The sequence below is a fragment of the Rutidosis leptorrhynchoides genome, chromosome 3 (genome assembly GCF_046630445.1).
Source record: "Rutidosis leptorrhynchoides isolate AG116_Rl617_1_P2 chromosome 3, CSIRO_AGI_Rlap_v1, whole genome shotgun sequence".
In the NCBI taxonomy this organism is placed as follows: domain Eukaryota; kingdom Viridiplantae; phylum Streptophyta; class Magnoliopsida; order Asterales; family Asteraceae; genus Rutidosis; species Rutidosis leptorrhynchoides.
In genome coordinates, this window is record NC_092335.1 from 120,098,044 (window position 1) to 120,122,445 (window position 24,402).

General features: G+C 33.0%; 2 protein-coding genes across 2 annotated transcripts; one reads left to right on the forward strand and one right to left on the reverse strand.

The window, feature by feature from the left end:
• Nucleotides 1-11,547: 11,547 nt before the first annotated feature.
• On the reverse strand, nt 11,548-14,977 carry LOC139896731 (uncharacterized). Its single transcript, XM_071879371.1, has 7 exons — nt 14,842-14,977; nt 13,293-13,384; nt 13,085-13,164; nt 12,572-12,627; nt 12,372-12,484; nt 12,190-12,248; nt 11,548-12,041 (listed from the first exon to the last, which is right to left on the reverse strand). Exons 1-7 carry the CDS (start codon nt 14,957-14,959, stop codon nt 11,744-11,746), a joined length of 816 nt encoding a protein of 271 aa, XP_071735472.1. The 5' UTR covers nt 14,960-14,977; the 3' UTR covers nt 11,548-11,743.
• A 1,585-nt stretch (nt 14,978-16,562) lies between these two features.
• On the forward strand, nt 16,563-24,358 carry LOC139896732 (gamma aminobutyrate transaminase 1, mitochondrial-like). Its single transcript, XM_071879372.1, has 20 exons — nt 16,563-16,719; nt 20,266-20,369; nt 20,458-20,542; nt 20,683-20,755; nt 20,920-21,017; nt 21,104-21,196; nt 21,279-21,352; nt 21,455-21,493; nt 21,588-21,676; nt 21,753-21,829; nt 21,907-21,981; nt 22,114-22,161; nt 22,245-22,328; nt 22,556-22,643; nt 22,727-22,805; nt 23,280-23,370; nt 23,457-23,535; nt 23,634-23,749; nt 23,825-23,935; nt 24,046-24,358. Exons 1-19 carry the CDS (start codon nt 16,687-16,689, stop codon nt 23,894-23,896), a joined length of 1,497 nt encoding a protein of 498 aa, XP_071735473.1. The 5' UTR covers nt 16,563-16,686; the 3' UTR covers nt 23,897-23,935; nt 24,046-24,358.
• Nucleotides 24,359-24,402: the final 44 nt, after the last annotated feature.

A 24,402-nucleotide genomic window follows, 5' to 3' on the forward strand; every position in this document is an offset into this window, starting at 1 on the left:
AATGTATTTAATCACTTTTTAAGGACTTAAATACATAAAACAATATAAGTATATTCACAAAAGATAGCTATATTTGAATTCTCGTTCCGTTTCCTCAAGATTTCTATACGTATATCTAGGGTATATGTACCCGTATCATACCCAGCTTCTATACGTATTTACTATTGGTATATACACATCAAATCAATATCCTAATCAACATTATTACTGCCCTAGATATGAGGTAACTAGAATTTGTCAAGTAGTATGAATTATTAGTAAGAAAACAAAATTAGGAATCCTTTTCTTTCTTTATAAACTAAAAACGTTTTTATAAATGAACACCATTTCTTCACTCCATTTTCTCATACCTACACCCTCATTTCTCTCTCAAAATACTCCTAAATTCATACTTGATCATCTCCAAGCATTTTCCCCATCATTTAGCTTCAATTACAAGCCTTAAACACCATAAGAAAACTCTTTCAAGAACATATCAAAATAACCACCCATTTGAAGAAGTTTACTTCCAACCTTTTGATCTAACTCCACCACTCTTTGATTCTAAGATTATTTCTTATCTTTTGCAGTAACTTTGTCCAAGTAACTTGAGGTTGTAACCTTGTTCATAATCTTATTCAATTCATATTCATATAGCTATCTTATTTTGTGGTATAAAATTTTAACAACAAGAACATAGTTTGAATGATTTCAAACTTGTTCGCAAACTAAATAGATCCTTCTAACTTGACTTTAAAAACACTTCAAGACCTGTAATATATCATAATGATATGCTAACCTAACAAGATATAACTTGGTTTTACAAAGAACATCTTAAAAACTGAATCTACGTCGTCGGAGTGCAACCGGGGGCTGTTTTGGGTTGGATAATTAAAAACCATCTTGAACTTTGAATTGGAAGTTCATGTTCTGGAAAAATGATATTTCTTATGAATATGTTAACACATAAAAATTTCATGGTTTAACTCAAAGTGTAAGTATTTTTAGAAAAATGATCATTAAATGTTGTTTTTATGATGGAAAATGATCACTTTCATAAGTTTCACCAAAGTTTGACCTATAACCTATGATTTTGAATACAAACTAAGGTATTTTCAGTTCATATTCTTAAAATTTTACTCGATCCAAGGAAGTGACAAGTTGAACCAACAAAAACAGAGTTGTAATGAAGAAACTACGACTAAAACAAGATTGGGTATCCGAAGCTAGTTTAGCTACGAAAATATTTGGAGAAAAAGTAAATTAATCATATCTTTTCTAATTAATATGATATTTTATATATAATTACTTATGATTTGATTTTATATATTTCAGGACCACCCGTAAACAACACGAGAAGATTAATCATAAGACCTTATGATTGTACGCAACACGTCATTTGACAACACGGTACTTTATGTACGCAACACGTCATTTGACAACATGGTACCATGGGTCGAGATTAATTCTGATCAATACGAATACGATGGGGTCTTTATTTATTTTATTTAAGCAACTAATTGTGGACCACTAACATCGGACTGCTAACTACGGACTAAGAAAAATATTAAAAGTATTAAAAGTATATATATATATGTAACGATTACTTAAAAAGAAAATATGTTGATATATTATATATATGGCTAGGTTCGTGATATCTATCGGAGACTAAGTCGAAATAAATACCTTCAAGGCAAAAGTGAGTTTCATTTGCTCCCTTTTTAATTGCTTTTGCAATATATATTTTTGGGCTGAGAATACATGCGCTGCTTTTATAAATGTTTACAAAATAGACACAAGTACTTAAAAATATATTCTACGTTGAGTTGTACCACTGGCATATTTCCCTGTAGCTTGGTAACTACTATTTACATGGGTATTGTAAACGCGAATCCTGTTGATAGATCTATCGGGCCTGACAACCCCAACCGGACTGGACGACCAGTATTCAACGGTTGCACAGTACTTCGTTTTGGTGACTACACTTGGTACGGTGTAGTGAGATTTTATAATAAAGGGAATATACGACGTTGATTAAATGTTAAGTATGGTTACCAAGTGCTCAACCACTTAGAATGCTTTACATACACTTGCGAGTGTATTATGTTTATGATTATGAAATCTTGTGGTCTATTAACATATTGAAATGATTGTTATGATAAACCTATGAACTCACCAACCTTTTGGTTGACACTTTAAAGCATGTTTATTCTCAGGTACGAATTAAGTCTTCCGCTGTGCATTTGCTCAATATAAGGACATTACTTGGAGCCGATCATCGCAATGGGACCAAATGTTGATGACTTCGTCCAGGTGGATTAGGACGGGTCCTTTCAGTTGGTATCAGAGCGGTGGTGGTAGCGAACCAGGTCTTGCATTAGTGTGTCTAACTAGTAGTTGTTAGGATGCATTAATGAGTCTGGACTTCGACCGTGTCTACATGTCAAAAGTTTTGCTTATCATTTCTAGTCGGAAATCATCTGCTTATCATCCTTAGGAAATTACCTGCTTATCATTCATAAGTCTAGACACATTTTACTGCATTTACTGCATTGATAGTGTATAGACGAATTCTTATCTTAGCATATCTGTTATTGCGAACTTTGACTGATATCTTTTCAAAGATTCTCCGTAATTTACGGGATTTTGGTATTATATATACATATGTAAATTATGTATTGAAGAGTACCAAATCTAACTCCTATAATCTATTCCATACCAAAAATTTATTTTCCCCATTATACAAGATGGATTCCGCATCTAGTTCGAATTCTTCAGATTCCGACAGTTATGCCGATATGGATTTCCATTCGGGCTCCGAAAGCAGTGTCACCGGAATGGATCAACCAATTTTCCATCATCTATTCTGGATGAATTGGGGATGGGTTCGTAATATACTAAATCACTGGAGACAAGAAGAAGTTGATCCATTCCATCCACCAAATTGCCCTCTTGGCGATGAACCTGAAGCACTTACCGGTGAACCTATTCGAAACACCATTTTCTCTCTCATTTCTAGAGTATCTCGTCACGATTATATACTATCCCATATTACAAATCTTGTTCATTCGCTCGCTCCAACCACCAATCATCCCGGTGTACTAGCAGAAGTTAACGAACTTCACGCTCGCGTGACGACTTTGGAGAACATGGTGCGAAGGTTGCAAACACCAGCAGTAGCACCAGCAGCATAATCAGCACCACCATCAATAACATCAACAATACCATCATCACCACTAACAAACAACATCCGCATCACACGTCTCGACACCATAATCTGTCCCACAAACATCAACATCATACGCACCACAGATACCAAGGAGTACCAACAATAATGAACGATGAAGTATTGATTCATAACTTCATTGATATTCTGCGAAGAATATGTGGTTTCAAAAAGTTTTAGAGATTTCTTATTCTAGCTCAAACCGAAAAGCAAATGAGATTAATATCATATTAACTCATTAAATTCATGATTTCATCTGAAGAAAATATATATGTATATATGTTTTCATAAAGATTGTAATTAAAAGTTCTTTTGTACAAAATATTAATGGTGAAATTTTTTTTTAACGGGTAGGTAATACCCGAGGAATAATTAGATTTCATCTTAATAAGTTACATTGTACATTCGTCGAAGCTGATTCAACAGTCATTTACTATCCTACTTACAACCACCGATATACGTATCCGTTCACCACAGAATAATCATTTTCATTCAATTTCATATTTGGATTTTGACTTCCCAGAATCCAACAAGTGGCATATGAAGAAAACATATGACAAAATAAAATCTATTAGAAACAAACAAATTAACTATGAAAAATTTTGTTAAGAATCCACGCTAACTGTTCCAGCTAACTGTTCCTAGCTAACTGATTACATTTTATTTATCGCAGTTTATTTATCGCAATTTAATTATCGCACTTTTATTTATCGTCATTTAATTTCTGTAATTATTTTACGCACTTTAAATATCGGGACACGTATACAATGTTTTGACATATCATATCGACGCATCTATATATATTATTTGGAATCACCATAGACACTCTATATGCAGTAATGATCGAGTTCTCTATACAGGGTTGAGGTTGATTCTACAATAATATATATAGTTTGAGTTGTGATCGAGTCTGAGAGGTATACGGGTCACGACACGTATTAATTAATTCGTATATTATATATTAAACTATATATGAATTATTGGACTGTTACTGTGGACTATCGACTGTGGACTAATGACATTGGACAATTAAAATGAATTAAAATATTGATTATAACATATGAAACTAAACATTTCTTCAAGATTGCCACTTGATTTCATCTTAAACCTCATTGTATCTCGACGATTACAATCAGCGTTCAAATCTATCATGAATCTTAAAAACACCTCAATCGAGAGGATAAACCAACCGCACTTCATCTACGGAAGAAAAGATTGATGCATATAGTTATGCACCTAAAAAACTCTCGGAAACTGAGTAAACGTTTGACACGTATCTGTTCTAGTTCCTTTGACATTGTTATTACCGAAGATCGTTTTGCAATCCCTTTCCAAAGTAGCTAATTTTGTCACAGCTCCAGCAAGTCAACTCCGACTTTTCATCCGAAACAACTTTATTATAACTGCGATATATATGCGTACTCTTTATTGTTACTGGGGAACCTTTTATATTCCACAATATTACCATCAGCGATTAATCATTCTAAAAACACAATTCTCCTGAAACTACCTCGGTTTGATAACCGATGACCCAGATCAGTTAACTTTGAAAATGCTGACGAAGCAGCATGTTGTAGATGATCTTAATGGCCAAAAGTTTGATGATAAAGAAAGGAGTGTTAGGAACGCTCGATAGAAAATTTAGTACCGAAAAGCGGATTATGTGAAACTATGAAGAAAGGCGTGGACAAATCACAAAGAATAAGTTTGCCTTCAAAGAATCCAAATGATTCTGTGCCTGCTGAAATCGTTAGCAAACATCTTATTTCTCATTCTAAACCTTCACAGACAAATCTTTTTCATCATCCATTGATATTAGAAATTCTAAGATATTCTCGTATGTTCTATTATAAATATCCTCCATATTTCTGGCGATATTTTTACAACTATTCTTATCTAAGATCATTTATCTCTCCGTAATATCTGCAACATAAAGGAAACTGTGTTAGTTTCTAAATTCTGAAACCTTCGAGTTTAAAATATGAATGTTTTGAAGTAGTGTTGGGAACTGAAGCATGGATTAGTATAATATAATGACACTTGATCAACGTCATTATATTACAGTAACTCATGCTGAGTTTCTAATGAAGCATGATGATTCACAGTACCATCATCATGTGCCATTTACACGACTCTTACATTCTATCTAATCTCTAAACATATCAAGAGAATATTTTTCTGGATGACCCGGTCTTCTCCAGGGTATTCTGGTAATTTAACAAATCAAAATCGTTCTATTACCATTTTCTTCTTAGAGCATTAGCTATGTTCATTATGAATTTCATATCTACGAATTCCGGACCATTACTCGCTTGACTCGAAGTCGGGAAGAGAAAACGAAAGCATGAAGCTCCGAAAAATAATGAAGAATATAAACTTCGATAATAACCTCGAAATTACAAACCGTGTATATCGATGCAGATAGCAATATAGAGACACGGGAGAATTAGAAACACTATAAACACAAGAGTATAGTAGAAGTAAATAGATTCTTCTGGTGGTAGATGAAAAAGAAGAATGACAGATATAAAAGTTAGGAGTATATCAAGAATCAGGACTGGATGGAGCATATTGATGAATGCTTTAAAGTAAGAATCAAGGGAGAAAGAATAGAAGGTGTGAGTCGTGGAAAATAAGGAAACGAAGGGGTGAATTTATAGTGAAATATCCGACAGAGCAATCGAAACAGATTATTGCATATAATCAAAGAAGATCCTGATTTCCTTAATCACCAAAGAACCAAATCTTATTACATAAGATTCTCTTTAAATCCCTTAAATCCCGGAAATCAATCATAACTACGTCATCGATTAAGACGAATATATTTTACTCATCTCACTCTTTTACGATAGTCTCATTTATATTCTTCGCATAATCGAATCGTTTTATCTACATTACTCAATGATGATAAAACTCCATTATCACCTTATATTTGTCATGAAAACCTTCTTATTGTTATCCATAACAACCTCTATCAAATTTCGGGGACGAAATTTCTTTAACGGGTAGGTACTGTAATGACCCGGAATTTTCCGACCTAATTATACTTATGAGATTAATATTTACATAAATTAAACCATACCAACATGATAAGCAATCCAAATTGTTGAGACTTGTGTTTTTGAAAAGAGTTTTACACAACGTTTGACCGTTCAATATGACCGATGATATCACGAACTATATAACATACGATAATTATACGTTTGTGTATATATATGTATTTGTATATATTTAACATGATCTAAGGATGTTTTAACATCCCATTGTGTACTAATGACAGTGAGTTATAAGTATATTTTGAAACTACTAACTTAAGTTTTCAAAACGATAACTATACGTAACATTCTTTGATATATATACTTATAATCTATAATGCTTATACATGTATCGTATATATAATGTATTTAATCACTTTTTAAGGACTTAAATACATAAAACAATATAAGTATATTCACAAAAGATAGCTATATTTGAATTCTCGTTCCGTTTCCTCAAGATTTCTATACGTATATCTAGGGTATATGTACCCGTATCATACCCAGCTTCTATACGTATTTACTATTGGTATATACACATCAAATCAACATCCTAATCAACATTATTACTGCCCTAGATATGAGGTAACTAGAATTTGTCAAGTAGTATGAATTATTAGTAAGAAAACAAAATTAGGAATCCTTTTATTTCTTTATAAACTAAAAACGTTTTTATAAATGAACACCATTTCTTCACTCCATTTTCTCATACCTACACCCTCATTTCTCTCTCAAAATACTCCTAACTTCATACTTGATCATCTCCAAGCATTTTCCCCATCATTTAGCTTCAATTACAAGCCTTAAACACCATAAGAAAACTCTTTCAAGAACATATCAAAATAACCACCCATTTGAAGAAGTTTACTTCCAACCTTTTGATCTAACTCCACCACTCTTTGATTCTAAGATTATTTCTTATCTTTTGCAGTAACTTTGTCCAAGTAACTTGAGGTAGTAACCTTGTTCATAATCTTATTCAATTCATATTCATATAGCTATCTTATTTTGTGGTATAAAATTTTAACAACAAGAACATAGTTTGAATGATTTCAAACTTGTTCGCAAACTAAATAGATCCTTCTAACTTGAATTTTAAAACACTTCAAGACCTGTAATATATCATAATGATATGCTAACCTAACAAGATATAACTTGATTTTACAAAGAACATCTTAAAAACTGAATCTACGTCGTCGGAGTGCAACCGGGGGCTGTTTTGGGTTGGATAATTAAAAACCATCTTGAACTTTGAATTGGAAGTTCATGTTCTGGAAAAATGATATTTCTTATGAATATGTTAACACATAAAAATTTCATGGTTTAACTCAAAGTGTAAGTATTTTTAGAAAAATGATCATTAAATGTTGTTTTTATGATGGAAAATGATCACTTTCATAAGTTTCACCAAAGTTTGACCTATAACCTATGATTTTGAATACAAACTAAGGTATTTTCAGTTCATATTCTTAAAATTTTACTCGATCCAAGGAAGTGGCAAGTTGAACCAACAAAAACAGAGTTGTAATGAAGAAACTACAACTAAAACAAGATTGGGTATCCGAAGCTAGTTTAGCTACGAAAATATTTGGAGAAAAAGTAAATTAATCATATCTTTTCTAATTAATATGATATTTTATATATAATTACTTATGATTTGATTTTATATATTTCAGGACCACCCATAAACAACACGAGAAGATTAATCATAAGACCTTATGATTGTACGCAACACGTCATTTGACAACACGGTACTTTATGTACGCAACACGTCATTTGACAACATGGTACCATGGGTCGAGATTAATTCTGATCAATACGAATACGATGGGGTCTTTATTTATTTTATTTAAGCAACTAATTGTGGACCACTAACATCGGACTGCTAACTACGGACTAAGAAAAATATTAAAAGTATTAAAAGTATATATATATGTAACGATTACTTAAAAAGAAAATATGTTGATATATTATATATATGGTTAGGTTCGTGATATCTATCGGAGACCAAGTCGAATTAAATACCTTCAAGGCAAAAGTAAGTTTCATTTGCTCCCTTTTTAATTGCTTTTGCAATATATATTTTTGGGCTGAGAATACATGCGCTGCTTTTATAAATGTTTACAAAATAGACACAAGTACTTAAAAATATATTCTACGTTGAGTTGTACCACTGGCATATTTCCCTGTAGCTTGGTAACTACTATTTACATGGGTATTGTAAACGCGAATCCTGTTGATAGATCTATCGGGCCTGACAACCCCAACCGGACTGGACGACCAGTATTCAACGGTTGCACAGTACTTCGTTTTGGTGACTACACTTGGTACGGTGTAGTGAGATTTTATAATAAAGGGAATATGCGACGTTGATTAAATGTTAAGTATGGTTACCAAGTGCTCAACCACTTAGAATGCTTTACATACACTTGCGAGTGTATTATGTTTATGATTATGAAATCTTGTGGTCTATTAACATATTGAAATGATTGTTATGATAAACCTATGAACTCACCAACTTTTTGGTTGACACTTTAAAGCATGTTTATTCTCAGGTACGAATTAAGTCTTCCGCTGTGCATTTGCTCAATATAAGGACATTACTTAGAGCCGATCATCGCAATGGGACCAAATGTTGATGACTTCGTCCAGGTGGATTAGGGCGGGTCCTTTCAGTGGGTGTTCTTGATAAAAAAAAAATATAAAAACGAAAAAAATATAAAAAGAAAACAGTCGCTGCTGTCGATGGTTTAAAAAAAAAAAAAAACGTGATTTCGATTTTAAGAACGTTTGGGACCTTGATGTCTAAATGAAACATCTTTTAAATCATCAATATAATGTACTGGAATCATCAATTTATCAAAAATATTTAAAACGAATTCGAATTTTACCAAGAACGAACAGTTGACTTTTTTTAAAATAAACTTTGACCTCAAAATTCGACTTTGATTTTCAGAATTGAGAGCTGAAACCTTGAAGATAGTTTGAGTAATCGATTCCTAACAAGACTGCGTCATTACATTTTGAAATTTGATTCGTTCTTGAAGCTTTTGAAAAATAAAACTTGAACAGAGGTACGAGCAAGATATATAAAAAAAAATTGATTAATTTATCAATGTGCTTCTGTAATTGATGTAAAGGACTAATTTATAGTATGATTGTGTTTGCTAGATACAAAATCATAACCAGTAGATGATTTAAAAAAATATATCACAAGAAATAAACATGGCGACAAGAATTATATATATAAAAAAAATAAAAAAAATAACACGATTAATAAAAAAAATAAAGGCTGGATCTGATAAATAATTAAAAGCAGATTATCCTTTAATAATGTAGAATTTATAATAAAAAGAAATCTATCGTGATCTGGAAAGAAAAAGCAGATTCCTAATTTTTTAGTTATCTGCATTTTTTATTTATTAATATTAATAATAAATATATTAATAATAATAATAATATTGTTAAAAATACTAATAATAATAATAATAATAACATTAATAATTATAATAATAATTCTTAATATTATTAAGTATAATGTTTAAGAGTAAAATATATTGATAATATTAATAATAATAATACTTTTAATATCATTAATAATAATAATAATATTAACAATGATAATTAATAATAATAATAATAATAATAATAATAATAATAATAATAATAATAATAATAATAATAATAATGTTATTATAATAATAAGTTGTATTAATGTAACAACAATAATAATACTAATAATAGTAATATTAGTAATGATAGTACTCTTAATAATAATAATAATAATAATACAAATAATAATTCTACTTTTAATACTATTAATAATAATATTATTATTAATGGTAAAAATAATGACAATAATATTGATATGACGATATTAATAATAAAAATGATAATTTTAATTATATTTAATAATAATGATAATAATCATTATAAATGTTAATAATACTAATAATACTAATAATGATAATATTATTAATAATAAGTTGTATTAATAATGTTGATATTAATAATATATTAGTTATTATATTAATGATATTAATAATATCAATAATACTGATGATAATAATGATTAATAATATTGTTTAAAACAATATTAATAATAATACTAATACATAATTATTTTCAAATAATTGTTCGTGAATCGTTGGAATTACATATAAGTTAGGTTTAAATTTTGTCGAAAATTTCCGGGTTGTTATAAAAGTGAGTAAGAGCACAGGGAGTCGTTCGGTGTTAAATCTCAGTGTTAAATTTAACACTGGATTTAACACTGAGGCCAAAACAGGAGAAATGGTTCAGTGTTAAATCTCAGTGTTAAATCAGTTATAATTTTATTTTTTTATTGATTAGTTATTTATTAATTAATTATTTTTAAAATCAAAAATATATAACATATAAAAGAATTCAACATTTTTTACCAAACAATTCTAGTCCAATTATTATATATTATTTGGCCCATATTTACCTCAATTAAAATATAAAATCAGGCCCAATGAAAAAACCCTAAACCCGTTTATAATTTATACGCCTCTTTTTACTTCTTTTATCTTCTTCATCACATAAACCTTGTTCATCATATAAACCTGCAACTCTTCTTCGTCATATAAACCTACCTGCAACCACAAAAGAAAAGGGAAAGAAAAGTAAAGAAATAGGAAAAGAAAGAAGAAAAAGAAAAAAAAAAAGAAAAAACAAAACAAAACACAGCGTTATGTAGGCGACGGTGGTGCCCAACGGTGGGATTTAACGCTGATTTAACGGCGGGAGGGAGTCGAATTTTCCACCGTCCCCACCGTTAAATTTGTTTAACGGCGAAAAATCCAGGCGACTCCTGGTGCTCTAAGGAACTCGAGTGAGTTTATTCTACTGAATCTATATATATATAGAGAGAGAGAGAGACTGACTATGTGTGAGAGAGATTTGTACTTTCATGGGTTTGACTATGCTTACATATCATAATATCATGGGCTAACCAATATTAGGAGTTGGCCTTTAGCCTTTTGGATTGACATGTGGATTTTATATGACACGGACATGTGCGCGCACGCACGCACTTCTATGTGTAGGATTTACATGTTATCACGATCGGAAGGGCTTACACATCACTGCAGCTTGATATCACTCCGCATAGCGGTCTTCGACTATAGGTTCTTGTTCGTTTTGAATTTTTGGTGAAAAGATAGTTGTCTTGTTTTCATTGGATACGGATACCATATACCGAGTAAAAATAGGCTTCGATATTTTACATCTTTCATGACATGACAGATATTCGAATAGGCGTATCATTAGAGGCATTGGACCATCTATGTAGTTTGTTACATATGTACTAAACACTATATAATCAACAACTAACATGTTTATCGTCTGCATTTACCATTTATGGTACTTAATCTGTCAAAAAGATCAATAACAATTATAAACCACAAACCATCTTCTTCAATATTCATTTCACTCAAAATGTGCTTCATCTGCATTAACCATTCCGGTTTGCTAGTAACATTTAAGTAGTTTCATCAAGATCTTCCTCATAAAATGACAATAGTGGTATTACGGGTTCGCGTTCAACAGGCTCTTCGTCATCCTCCTCGGTAGCTATTTCAGCAATTTTCCATCCTAAATGGCTGACATACACTTTATCATATGCTTCAATATTCAATCCCGAAGCTACAAACATTTCCAGCTCATTCACAAATCGATCAGTTCTGCCTGTTAAAAAAGGCTTTGCAGCATCAGCTACCAAACTCTTGAACACTTCTTGCTTCATTTCAGGCAAAATTTTGGATTCTTTTGACTCATTTCTGCAACACATATTTATAAAGTTGTCACCACGAAACACATTTAGTTTACATTACGTGTCCTACTTATACAGTGTGATAAACAAATAAAGATGTGATTTTGAATTTAAGAGAATACCGAGGAGAATGATATAAATAAAAGGAAATATACCTTCTCCATGAATCGATGACCCCAATAATGTGATGTACAATTATATCAACATCTTTCTCCTAAATAAAAAGTTGTTTTTAATTTGTCAAATTGTTATATCAACTATACCATAATCGTTAAGAACGATATAACACGTATAAGAGATGCACCAAGAGATAACTACTACCAAAAAAGAAGTGAACCTGAATCAAAGCTTGAATTTCCCTGGTGACCCAACTATACAGCCACTGGTTTGGCTGACGATATTTATAGGACTTCCAATATCGTGATACCTTAATATTACCGATTGCGTCACCTGATACGTAAAACTTATAAGTACGTAACACAAAATAAACATTTGACAACGTGAGTAGCGATATGTGTGTGTTCCAAGCAATAATACCTGGGTTAATGTAGTAGCATTGTAATCTATACTTGTGTGCATTCGTAAAGAACGCGCTGCGAGTATAACAAATTAATGATGTAAGCTAACAAAACAACAACAACAACAACAACAACAACAACAACAAAACCCAATACTAGATGAGAGGTGTATGGGGGAGGTGAGATGTAGACAATCTTTCCCCTATCCGAGAATAAAAACAAGTCATTTCTCCACCCAGAGTGAAACACTCTCAAAAGTAGAGAAAGTCATCCCTCTCTCTATTGGCAGATAAAGAGATTGCTTCTGAGTGGACCTCCGGCCAATAAGTAGGAATTTAAAAAAAAAAAAAATAGTAAAATAAAATTGAGACGCCATGAAAATGGTAGAATCAAATTTTCATGGGTTTTAAATCTTGCCTGGAATTCAATTTAGGCTCTGAACGGCGGTCAAGACGCCAATAAATCGACGCTTGTTGTTGACTCAAACAAAACAGTAGAATAAACAGTAGAATAAAAATTAACACCTGCTTACCTATCATCTGTATTCAGATTGATAAGATGTTTTTGAAAAGAAATTCCATCATAACCATGTATAATCGATGAACTTTTTCTCTACAAGATAACCGTAACTCTTTAGTTCACAAAAGACCGATAACACACTTCATGACAAACAAGCTTTCACCAACTAAAACACTTAAATTTCTTAATAAATTGATGTCAGTTGGTTAAGTATGGCAAACCTTACAAAGGGGACATTTTACAACGGATTGTTGACGAGTAAAGTGGTTACTAACTTTCGTCCAATGCAGGATGCAGGTGTAACAGAATTTGTCTGCAAATAATCATCGAGTTAGCACCTATTTACGATATGCACAAACTCATTCAGTGACTACATGAACGACAATAAAATCAGTATAGTTACTCACTAAACGGGTATGCGAACAAAAGTTTTACTATTCGGACTACCCGAAGAACAAGTAGAATTTTCTACTCATATGTACGCGGCCTACCCAAAAGGCCGAAATACTGTTTCCAATCATTTTGCTGCTCAATTCATGATATGATGTTAGTTAATGATACATCTTAGGATCCGTATCAAATAATCTTCAATTTTCTGAGAATATTATCTATTTTAAAAAGAAACCGGGTCCGGCAAGATTAATAAATGGAGCCGACATCGGTAAAAATAGAACACAATCAAGGAAAACGGGATAAAAAGGATTTGCAGACGAGAGGACCAGCACCGTGAGCAGGATGCAGAAAAGAAGAATTTTGGATAAAACACAAACAAGGCGTGTCGGATAGAAAGTATCCGGATAAAGATGCGGGGAAGAAATACTTGGAGAAGAATCTAGGTTGTATTTACACGTAAGCCCTTTTACTTGGGCAATTGTGCATGCTATCCTGTAGCCTGCACACGTGCACCAAATATCTAGGCAATGGCACATGAGGGGAGCGTTTGTGCCACTTCAGCCCATAAAATCTAGATGTTTGTTACGCCAGTTTGTTACACTCACAAATGTGTGCCACGTCAGCCATTCACACAACAAACTTTCCCGCCTGTAAATAAATAGACCCATTTGAAGAGGACTCGACCACGGTAAACTTACTCTGTCAAAATTGCATCTCATATAACAGTTTACTCATATCCCGACTGAATTCCGGTCGTCACCGGAGTTCATTCATCTCAGGTATTAATTACTCAATCTCATTGAGTGGATTCATTCGAGCGATTGTTTTACGCCCTCGAGAATCCAAACTCCGATCAGGTTTGCACGAATGTCGGAGTTAAAACAATGGATCAATCCTATTTTTCCTAAAAATAAGCACTCAAACCTATGACTATCTGTTTTCATAATTAAACATCTATTTTAGGTTCGATCATTAGTAAGCTTGAACTATCTCGAGAGAGATTCTCGAGAAATATTTTAGTGATATTTGAACCTTAAATACTTCACCATCCTGTAAATTATAGAGGCGTCTTCACCACATGTTCAAAGTGTACAACCGAAAATGGCTTAAATTTTAGAGGGCCCCAAATTTTGAGAAATAATAACACATAACACATTTATTTATATATAGTAGCGGAAAATTATTAAAACAAAGATTTTAAACTATAATTAGTCAGTTACACCAAATAAACACTCGATTTGAGCATCAATTTGAGTAACAATTTCTGTGTGAAAATACAGATTTGATCTGAAACACGTACTCGTTGGGTGCGGTTGTTATGTTTGAGTAATACTCAGTAAATTACAGTAATAAGATAATAATGAGAATGAAACGTACGGAAACATTGATCCAGGTAAGATTCGGATTGTTGAAGAAAGGGGGAGAGGCAAATGGGGCAAGTATCGGATACGGGCCTACCGCAGCTGCTGCTGCTACTCTCCTCTTTTGGCTCCATTTTTTGCTTTTATTTCTGGGGTATTTGTAAAGAAGAGGTGATCTGATACTTGACATGAAAAAAAAAATAACCAAACACCGGGTCGAACTAACCGTTTAGCTCACGAATTGAACCATATACCACCAAGGGTACAGTTCGTCATACAGTGGTTTGTATTATTTTTAAACAGGCTTGTTTAAGTCGGTGACCAGTACGTACATGTGGAACCACTCACCCGATTAGATCCGGACCTCATGCAAGGAAAGAAACTCACAACACCTATTTGAATTAGGACACGTATTTCGAGTTGGAAAAACTCCTGGTGAGATTCGAACCCGTGTCACGTCCTTTAAATCTCATGCTCAAAAATGAATGGTATCGTTGAGCTATAACCTCATTGGTATAGTGTTTGTGTTATCTTATTCGTATTTTGATCAAACATATTCTTGCAGCTAAGGCTAATATGTGTTGGAGTGCAAAAAGTGAGGAGTTTGTGGACATTCGAATTTAACTCTCCGGTGTAAGAACTATTTATAACTTCAAGAGAGTGGTTAAATGTGTGTCCACCATCATCGAATAAGTCGGTATAACGACCCTTAGTGGTTCATCAGAAATTAAGAACGTATGTTTGTTAATCGTGTAAGGAATCATGGAGAAGAAGGTCGTAGCGACGAGTAGCGTAAACAGGGAAATCGTAGGGACATGAAGGCACGTGGCATGACCTTATCAAGGGAGTCCGTATTGCAGTAGTGATTCTAGCATAAAAACTCAAATGGTTTTTATACAATTTGAGTGGTACTTTGTATTTTTTTTTCTCTCAAAATATGAATATTGATTTCAAAAAATCATTAATTTTTTATAATTTATGGAATCCTATCTATTTATTTAGTGGTGTGATATCAAATTTTAGTAGTAGTATTTTGTGTAAAGAAATAAAAAAGTACTGTGTCCATGGACCCCATAGCTATCAATGTAAACTCGGCCATTTTCGTATTGGGTGCCTTTTTTCTAGGACAATGCATTTATAGGGGAATATCTAGTATTAGGTTAAGCACGATTTAAGCCTCTTGGGCCAAGCCCAATTAACACCATACACGATTAAGTCCTCAGTTCGGTATGATAACTTTGTCAAGTATCATATTGAACTCGACATTGCGTTGGGACAAGAACAGGTGCACGGAAAAGCAGTGCAGATAGATGTGTGTGTGCAAACATCTGAAACAATGTGTTCGTCAAGTATCATTTCTCGCACGGCCCGGGGAACCAAATCTCTACATGCATATTATAATCGATTAAACGATATACTGCGGGTTGCCTCTATTAATGAAACAATATTTAAGATAGAGAACAAAATTATATCCCACGATATCCTGTGTAGGATTGTTCATCCCTTTCATGATTCGTTTTTTATTTTTATATAATTTCTCAGTTTATTACTAAAAAAAATTAAGTAGCCAAAATATGTAACAGCATGAGAGCATGACTTTAGGATAAGTACTGATCACCTATCTGGTCGACGCTTTTATGCCCCACAAACCTCATAATTTAATTTTTAATTTAATTCAATATTCATCATTCATTATTTAAGTTTTAAGATATTATTAAAATTGAATTTTATTTTATTTTAAGCGTCTATCGTCGTCAACTGGTTGAGTCATCGATTCATCAATCCTTTTAACAGAAAAACACCACACTCTTCTACTCCTCTCTGTTTGCCCTCATTTTTGAGTTTTGATAATAGCAGAAAAATGAACAGTCTCGTGCGAAGAGCTTCATCACAGGTCAGTTAATCTGCGTATTGTTTCTAAATTGATTTATGATTAATGACTTTTTAGCTTAATTATTCCATCACTTGCTAGATTTAAATTTTGTGTTTGCTTTCAGTTACGCTGATCCTATCAATTAATTATTATTGTTAATTTACGTTTCCGCTTTGCGGATCCTGTTTTATTCGCTGATTGTGGTCCATAAAGTTGATGATGATTCAAAACTTTAATTAAACTGTTGTGCACGTGCTAAATGAATGTACAGGTGGAGGCTGGTGTACTTTAGTTTGTTACAAGTTGTGACCAAAATGATTCTGTTCTAGTGATAGGTGTGAGTTTTATGTTTAGAAGGATAAAAAATTTAATAGATTTAATGTTTGTAGAAGTTGTGCATTAATTTAATTTAATGTATTTTAAAAGCTTAACTGAAAATGGAGAAACAGAATGGATAATAAAGATTCTGGAAAAACATAAGGAATTTTCATCATAAGATTCATATTTGGAGCATATCTACTTTTTTCTTATTTAAATTGCCGATTTGTTGTTTTTACGTCAAGTATCTTTTTCATCTTATCGGATAAATTGTTAGGATGCAACTTTATCTGGATATTATTATCATTTCTTTATAGTTTTTGGCGAAATGTGAAATGTGAACTCAAGGATATGCTTTTGATGATGAAAATATTAATAATCATATACATCATCTCAATAATATCGATTGAGGCCATAATGATTTTGGTACAGTTTGTAACATAATAGGTCAATTTGCCTACTTTGGTTATCACGAAATATCTATTACTCCATGTGATTGTCTGCCATTTGAAGTGTAGACAAATTTGGGGGTGTGGATGCTGTTTATAAAGATCAAATTCCTACTTCTTAGAATGTGTGATGAGTTTTGTACCCTAGAACTTGCAGAATTGTGTACATTTAGTTCTAACTGTATACTAGTCAATTAGGTGTTTTATGCTCGGTATGTAAGAAAGTCTTTACACAACAGAGACTTTTTGTCAAACATGTATGTTTTCGTATTAATTTTGGTCCACGAGGTTTCATCATCCAATGTGATGACACATAAGAAATTTTCATCGAATATATTTAGCTTGATTACAGTTTCCTAGGGTTTTGATTGGGTTCCGTTATTTGACCTAATATTTTGTTCTAGGGTTTTAAAATTCGCCTTGTTGTCATCTCTCTCTATTTCCCCAAATTCTCTGCATCTCATATCATATAATCAGTATAATTTTTATCTTTAAGAGTAATCGTGTATCATGGTGTCCAAGAAGAAGAAAAAGTACCAAGATATAACGATAACGGCGACTGCTACTAGGGTTTTGCGAAACCGATCGGTTAGTCGTGGAACAGCGGATGCGGCTTCTAAAAGTGGAGAAGTGTCTTCATCTGATTCTGATGGGGATCGTTCATCTCAGATTATGGATGATGTCGTACGTTCCAATCTGATGGTAGATGAAGTTGATCAGCCAAATAAGAATGAGGGAGATGTGCCAATTGATCAACCTGGGAAGGATAATCGTGATTCAGAGGGGATGGTTCTGAAAACCTATAGTTCTAGAAAGAGGAAGGGTAAAGTGAACCAGCTGATTGATGTTGGGGATGGTCCGTCTAAAGAAAAGAAGAGTGCTCAGTTTGTTCCTTATGCTGGTGATTCTTCTATTCCTGCTAATGAAAAAATACTCCCTGAAGTAATTAAAAAACGCAAGGGTAACAGGAAGAAAGGTGGGTATGGTAAGAATTCTGCTGTAACTGATCATTCTATTGATGATATTGTAGTTAGTAACGATGATATTATTGCTAAATCTATTGGTGAAACAATTGCTGTTGCTAAACCGACTGTTTCTGCTAGTCCTGTTGTATTCTTTAAGAGTTCAAAAGATGGTAGTTATAATGAGGTTGATGTAAACCTAGTGGCTGCTGCTGAGAATGCTGTTAAGTTATTTAAGAATGATGGTTTTAGAGAGTCAATTGTTGTTCCTGATGATTTCTCCCAATTTACATTGGGTGGCAATGTAACATTAATGAATACGCAGGATAATAATAGTGGTGATAAAGATAATGTTGTTTCCGGGATTAAATCTACAACAATGGAAGGGGTAGAGACTAGTGATGGGCAAGACAATACAAATACTAAAACCCCAAGACCATGGGTAAATCCAAACATCACTTTTGCTGACTTCTTAAAACAAAACAAAGATGAAGAAGAATTAAAAATGGAGTTCATTCCTCCTGTTTTAATGTCTAATGGTCAAAAGAGAGTAGTTTTCACCGCTGAGGAGGTTAAGAAGGGCGGTAGTGCATTTTCTCTTCAATTATATGGGTATTTTATTGGAACTTCTATGGATTATAGGGTTGTTAATGCCCATCTAAGGAGAATGTGGCGGAGGTATGACCTTAAAGAAATCGTCAAAACAGCTGCAGGATTTTATTTATGCAAATTTAAAAATGAAAAGGGTATGAAGGAGGTTCTTGAGAGTGGTCCATGGTTAGTTAATAATGTTCCTTTTTTCGTGAATCAGTGGGAACCTGGGGTTTGGCTTGAAAAAATTGAACCTGAAAAAGTTCCAATTTGGATTTGCATTCACAATATACCCATTGAACTATGGAGTGGCAGAAGTATAGGTAAACTTGTTAGTGGTATTGGTAGGCCTATGTTGATGGACAAAGTTACTTCAGAGAGATGTTTGAGTAAAAGTGGAAGACTAGGTTTTGCTAGAGTTTTAACTGAAGTCAATGCAGCTGATGACCTTCCTAGCTTTGTCGAATTTTCCTATCCTGTGATTGGTTCTTTTCCAGCCAAAGTGGGTAAACTTGAGGTGACTTATCAATGGAAACCGCCTTTATGCACTCATTGCAAAGTGTTTGGGCACTCTTTTAATACTTGTAAAATTAGGCCTAAAACAGAAGATGAAGTATCTGCACAAGTGTTAAAAGACGCTTTGAAAATCAACAATGATGGTGAAACAGTTGATTTAAATAACCAGTGTGTTGAGGACGGCTTTAAAGTTGTTGGTAAGAAAGGAAGGGTATTTCATAAGTTGAATTTTGATAATAATAAAAGTCAATGGCAGTCAACAGAAGCAAAAGGTATCAAGCAAAATGCAGTTAAGAATAATTATGGTATTAAAGACAATATTGTTGTGGAGGAAACAGATTGGAATGTGGAGTCCCAGAAAAGTCGAAATCATAATGTTTTAAGAAAAAGAGATAAAGGGAAGGACATTGATGGTGAAGGTAATAATAAGACATATTCCAAAGATAGAATTGAAACAAACAATCCTTTTTATGTATTAGTAGATGATGAGGGTAATGGTGATTGATGTTAAGTTTGATAATACTGCTCCGAAATTAGGGTATTCTACATCTTGTTAGTTTCTTACTTTATATCTAGTATAGGTCCTCGAGTTTCGCTCAAATTAGTGTTGCTCATGTTGTAATCCTCTTTGTATCATTTCCTTATCAATAAAATTATCTTGCTTTTCAAAAAAAAAATATTTAGCTTGATTACTACACCTCTAATATCTTAAGAACGTGTGTAATATATAGATCCGTACATACACTAAAAATGTTGGAGGTTCTAGAATGTCCACGGCAAGGTGGACTAGTACAGAAGCAGTAAAGAATGATGATTCGACATCTGATCGTAATGGGTACGTTATATTTATACATCTTTGTAACTAACGTTACTGTAAATTGATATGTTGACTTTAATGGACTAACATATCAATTTGATTGCAGGTTTAAGGGACATGGCATGTTGGCCCCTTTCACGGCTGGATGGCAATCTAGTGATTTACATCCGTTGGTAATAGAGAAGTCAGAGGTAAATATTATACGTCAAAATACTTATGGCTATCGAAATTGTGGCTAGCAAATTGTTACAGTAACGTTCAGTCAAAGTTGTTTATGCATAATGCTAATTGTTTCTTTTTCCTTTTCTTTTTTGTGTTTCTGTTTTGATAGGGTTCGTATGTCTATGATACCAATGGGAAGAAGTATCTTGATTCTCTTGCTGGTCTATGGTGTACAGCTTTAGGTAGGCTTCTATTCAATTATGCAAACCTGATAATATAATCATTTCCTTATCTTAAATAAATATGTAACTTGCAAGTTCGCCGTGTTTGCTATGATACAGTTTTTTTTAAGTAATATTAGATATATAGTAAAATATATAATTTTATATAAAATTCATAATTTCAGGGGGGAGTGAACCTCGTCTTGTAGCTGCTGCAACCAAACAGCTAAATACTTTACCCTTCTACCACTCCTTTTGGAACCGTACCACAAAACCGTCTCTGGTATGAAAAATCATGTATGGAAACATATATGTTACAATATATTCATGTGACTGTTAAAGCCTTTGCCTTTTCTTCGTTTCATATAGGATCTCGCAAAAGAACTTTTGAAAATGTTTACAGCCAGTAAAATGGATAAAGTGTTTTTCACTAACAGTGGCTCTGAAGCTAATGACTCTCAGGTTCGCTTATTTCCATTTCTATAGACATGGGTAATTTTTAAACGAACTTTTAATCTGTATCATTTTTTATTCAATCATGTAGGTGAAATTGGTATGGTATTATAACAACGCACTTGGAAGGCCAGAAAAGAAGAAGTTCATTGCTAGATCTAAATCGTAATAGTTTATCTCATGTCATCATACTTGTATTGTTTCCATTGCATGCATTTCTAAAGCTTTTTATCACTCTATTCTAATTAAATTTTATATATTCTACAGATACCACGGGTCAACTCTCATATCAGCTAGTCTTTCTGGGTATATACTTTAAAATTTTAGTTATTATCTACCTCAAAAGTTCCATTTTTGTGAAAATTTGTTATTATTTACCTCACATGTATGACTTTTTCAGCCTTCCAGCATTGCATCAGAAGTTTGATCTGCCTACTCCATTTGTATTGCATACCGATTGTCCCCATTATTGGCGGTTTCATCTTCCAGGTTCGCTTATTAATTTATTCACCGTTTATCTGTTATCAACATTCCAAAAAATAATAAGTGTAAATTTTGGCGGTAGGTGAAACCGAGGATCAGTTCTCAACCAGGTTAGCAACCAATTTGGAAAACCTGATCATCAAAGAGGGCCCAGAGACGGTATTACATAAAGATATTCATGATCGTAAAAATTGTAGTGATTGTTGTGGATGACAGTTTTGGTTTGTGTGTTTCAGATTGCTGCATTTATTGCTGAACCAGTAATGGGAGCTGGAGGCGTGATACCACCACCCGAAGGTTATTTTGAGAAGGTTGTATTAATCATAAGAATATTGTGCTTTGTCTTTTATATAAAAATTTTTATTTTTATATCATAGAATGCTATATTTTTTATCCAAATGATAAGAAGTTAGTAATATCTGGTCTTATTAACCGTTATGCAGATCCAGGCTGTTGTTAAAAAATACGATATTCTATTCATTGCAGATGAGGTACTACTGTAGTTCATCACATTGTTAAGAATTGACATCTTGTATATGCTATTTTTTCCTAATCAATTTGCACGTTTTTATAGGTAATCTGTGCGTTTGGAAGGCTTGGAACTATGTTTGGATGTGATAAGTATAATATTAAGCCTGATCTTGTCTCCCTAGCCAAGGTAAATTCCTCAAACACTCACCATAGCCTGATCTTGTCATACTGATAATATATTACTAAATATATAAATAAAATTTAATTTTGGTCAGAAAACTGTGTCTCTGCATCTGCTCTGACCCATTTTGACATGTTAACCAACCGAAACATTTTGCCACCTTTAATTTTGACGATTGGAATTTCAGAAAGATAAAACTAAAAGTTTATTAATATTTGGATCTGAGAATTCAGGCGCTTTCCTCCGCGTATGTGCCCATTGGAGCTGTTCTTGTTAGCTCCAAAGTTGCAGAAGTCATATCTTCTCAGAGCAATAAACTAGGTAAACTCTTAAAAGGCGGTCTATTTTATTGGTGATTTTCATCGGGATCAGAAATTATATTTACTAACATTTATATATGTTAGGTGCACTTAGTCATGGATTTACCTATTCTGGACATCCTGTATCGTGTGCTGTTGCATTGGAGGCACTCAAAATATACCAGTAAGTTGCTTGCATCATGTTAACTCTGGCGTTGCAAAATTTAGGTTGTAACTGAAAAATATCTATTGTACAATGATGAAAACGGCGAACCCACAGTCTATACACCTAAGTAAATATGAGAAGAAAAATATATGATGAATATGGGTCGAATTGGGTTTCACTGAGTTAACTTTCGAATTTCTTTGGTTTTAGTTGTAGTGAGTAAGAAAACCTATGTCATGATAATTGCATAAGTCTTTAAATGGTACAATTTAGGATGTATGCTTAAGTATTACAATTTGGGTAGCTTTTGACACGCTTTACCCATTTTACTTTTAGCTATATATTTTCAGCTTACCCATCAGACCTATAAGGGATATAATGTTAACCCAAGTCAACCATTTCATAAGAAATTGGGTCAAAAACATCATCTCTATTAAGCACTACTAGTTATCTGATGGGCCTAAACTTTGAAGCCGTTATGTGTATTTCCAGGGAGAGAAACATTGTTGAGCAAGTGAATAAGGTGGCCCCGAAGTTTCAAGATGGGTTAAAAGCCTTTTCATCAAGTCCTATTATTGGAGAGGTACTTGTAACCGTATATAACCATTCAATGTTGTTTGTTTGTTGTATACACCTCATGTAGTTACCAGACAATTATTAATCTTGTAGATACGTGGAACGGGTTTGATTTTAGCTACAGAATTTGCCGATAACAAGTCCCGTGACACCCCCTTTCCTTCTGAATGGGGTAAGCATGCTTCATTCGTATATTTATTAGTATTTGCTGTTTTGGATGAACATATAAAATCAACAAACTTATCCAATTATACAAATATTTGAATTTAGGTATAGGCGCATATTTTGGAGCACAATGCGAGAAAAACGGGATGTTGGTGCGGGTTTCTGGTGACAACATAATGATGTCTCCACCCTTTATAATTACACCTGAAGAAATTGACGAGGTGTGTTTCCATATATGTGTGTATATATACAATTATGTATATAGTTATAAAGTGCTTGTTTGTTGATTGTTGTAGTTGATAAGCATCTATGAGAAAGCGTTGAAGGCAACTGAACTGAGGGTCGAGGAATTGAAATCTCAGCATTAAGTAGCAGTTTACCTACTGAAAATTTCAATGCTTAATGCTGTAAGTATGCTAATATTCTGAAACTTTAATAGATTATTTTCACATTTAATTGTTAAAAATTGATTATTGATTATTTTAAATATGTAATTCTTAAAACTTGTGTCTAATAGGAAGCTACTCAAACCATAATGGAAAAAGACTAGGATGAAGCCAAGCTGATCTCAATGCAGTTGAATATACTTGATCCTTGTGGTTAGGGTACATTTTTGATTGTAACTATAAACTGTCTTTAGTTCGTTCTGTGCTTAAAACAATTAAACCGCACACTTGTGTAAATGATGTAGAAGCGTACCCACAGTTGAGTTGACACTTTGGTATGTTTCATTTTTATTTTTCTTGTTTATAAATAAATAAAAATAATAAATGATTCTAGTACAAGCTAAATGAATCTTGTGGTTATAAAACTATATTTTGCCTACTTCATTTTGACGTGCTTGATCTCTAGAAATGTTCTGTAATCCAAGTTG

Bases quoted from the DNA above. Each gene is read 5' to 3' on its own strand.
- LOC139896731 (XM_071879371.1), bottom strand. From the start codon at position 14,959: ATGGAGCCAAAAGAGGAGAGTAGCAGCAGCAGCTGCGGTAGGCCCGTA. The intron at 13,385-14,841 runs GTACGTTTCATT...GATTATTTGCAG, and splicing joins TTACCTGGATCAATGTTTCC to ACAAATTCTGTTACACCTGC. The intron at 12,628-13,084 runs GTAAGCAGGTGT...TTATACTCGCAG, and splicing joins AATCTGAATACAGATGATAG to CGCGTTCTTTACGAATGCAC.
- LOC139896732 (XM_071879372.1), top strand. From the start codon at position 16,687: ATGAACAGTCTCGTGCGAAGAGCTTCATCACAG. The intron at 22,644-22,726 runs GTAAACTCTTAA...TATATATGTTAG, and splicing joins TTCTCAGAGCAATAAACTAG to GTGCACTTAGTCATGGATTT. The intron at 23,371-23,456 runs GTACTTGTAACC...TTAATCTTGTAG, and splicing joins CAAGTCCTATTATTGGAGAG to ATACGTGGAACGGGTTTGAT.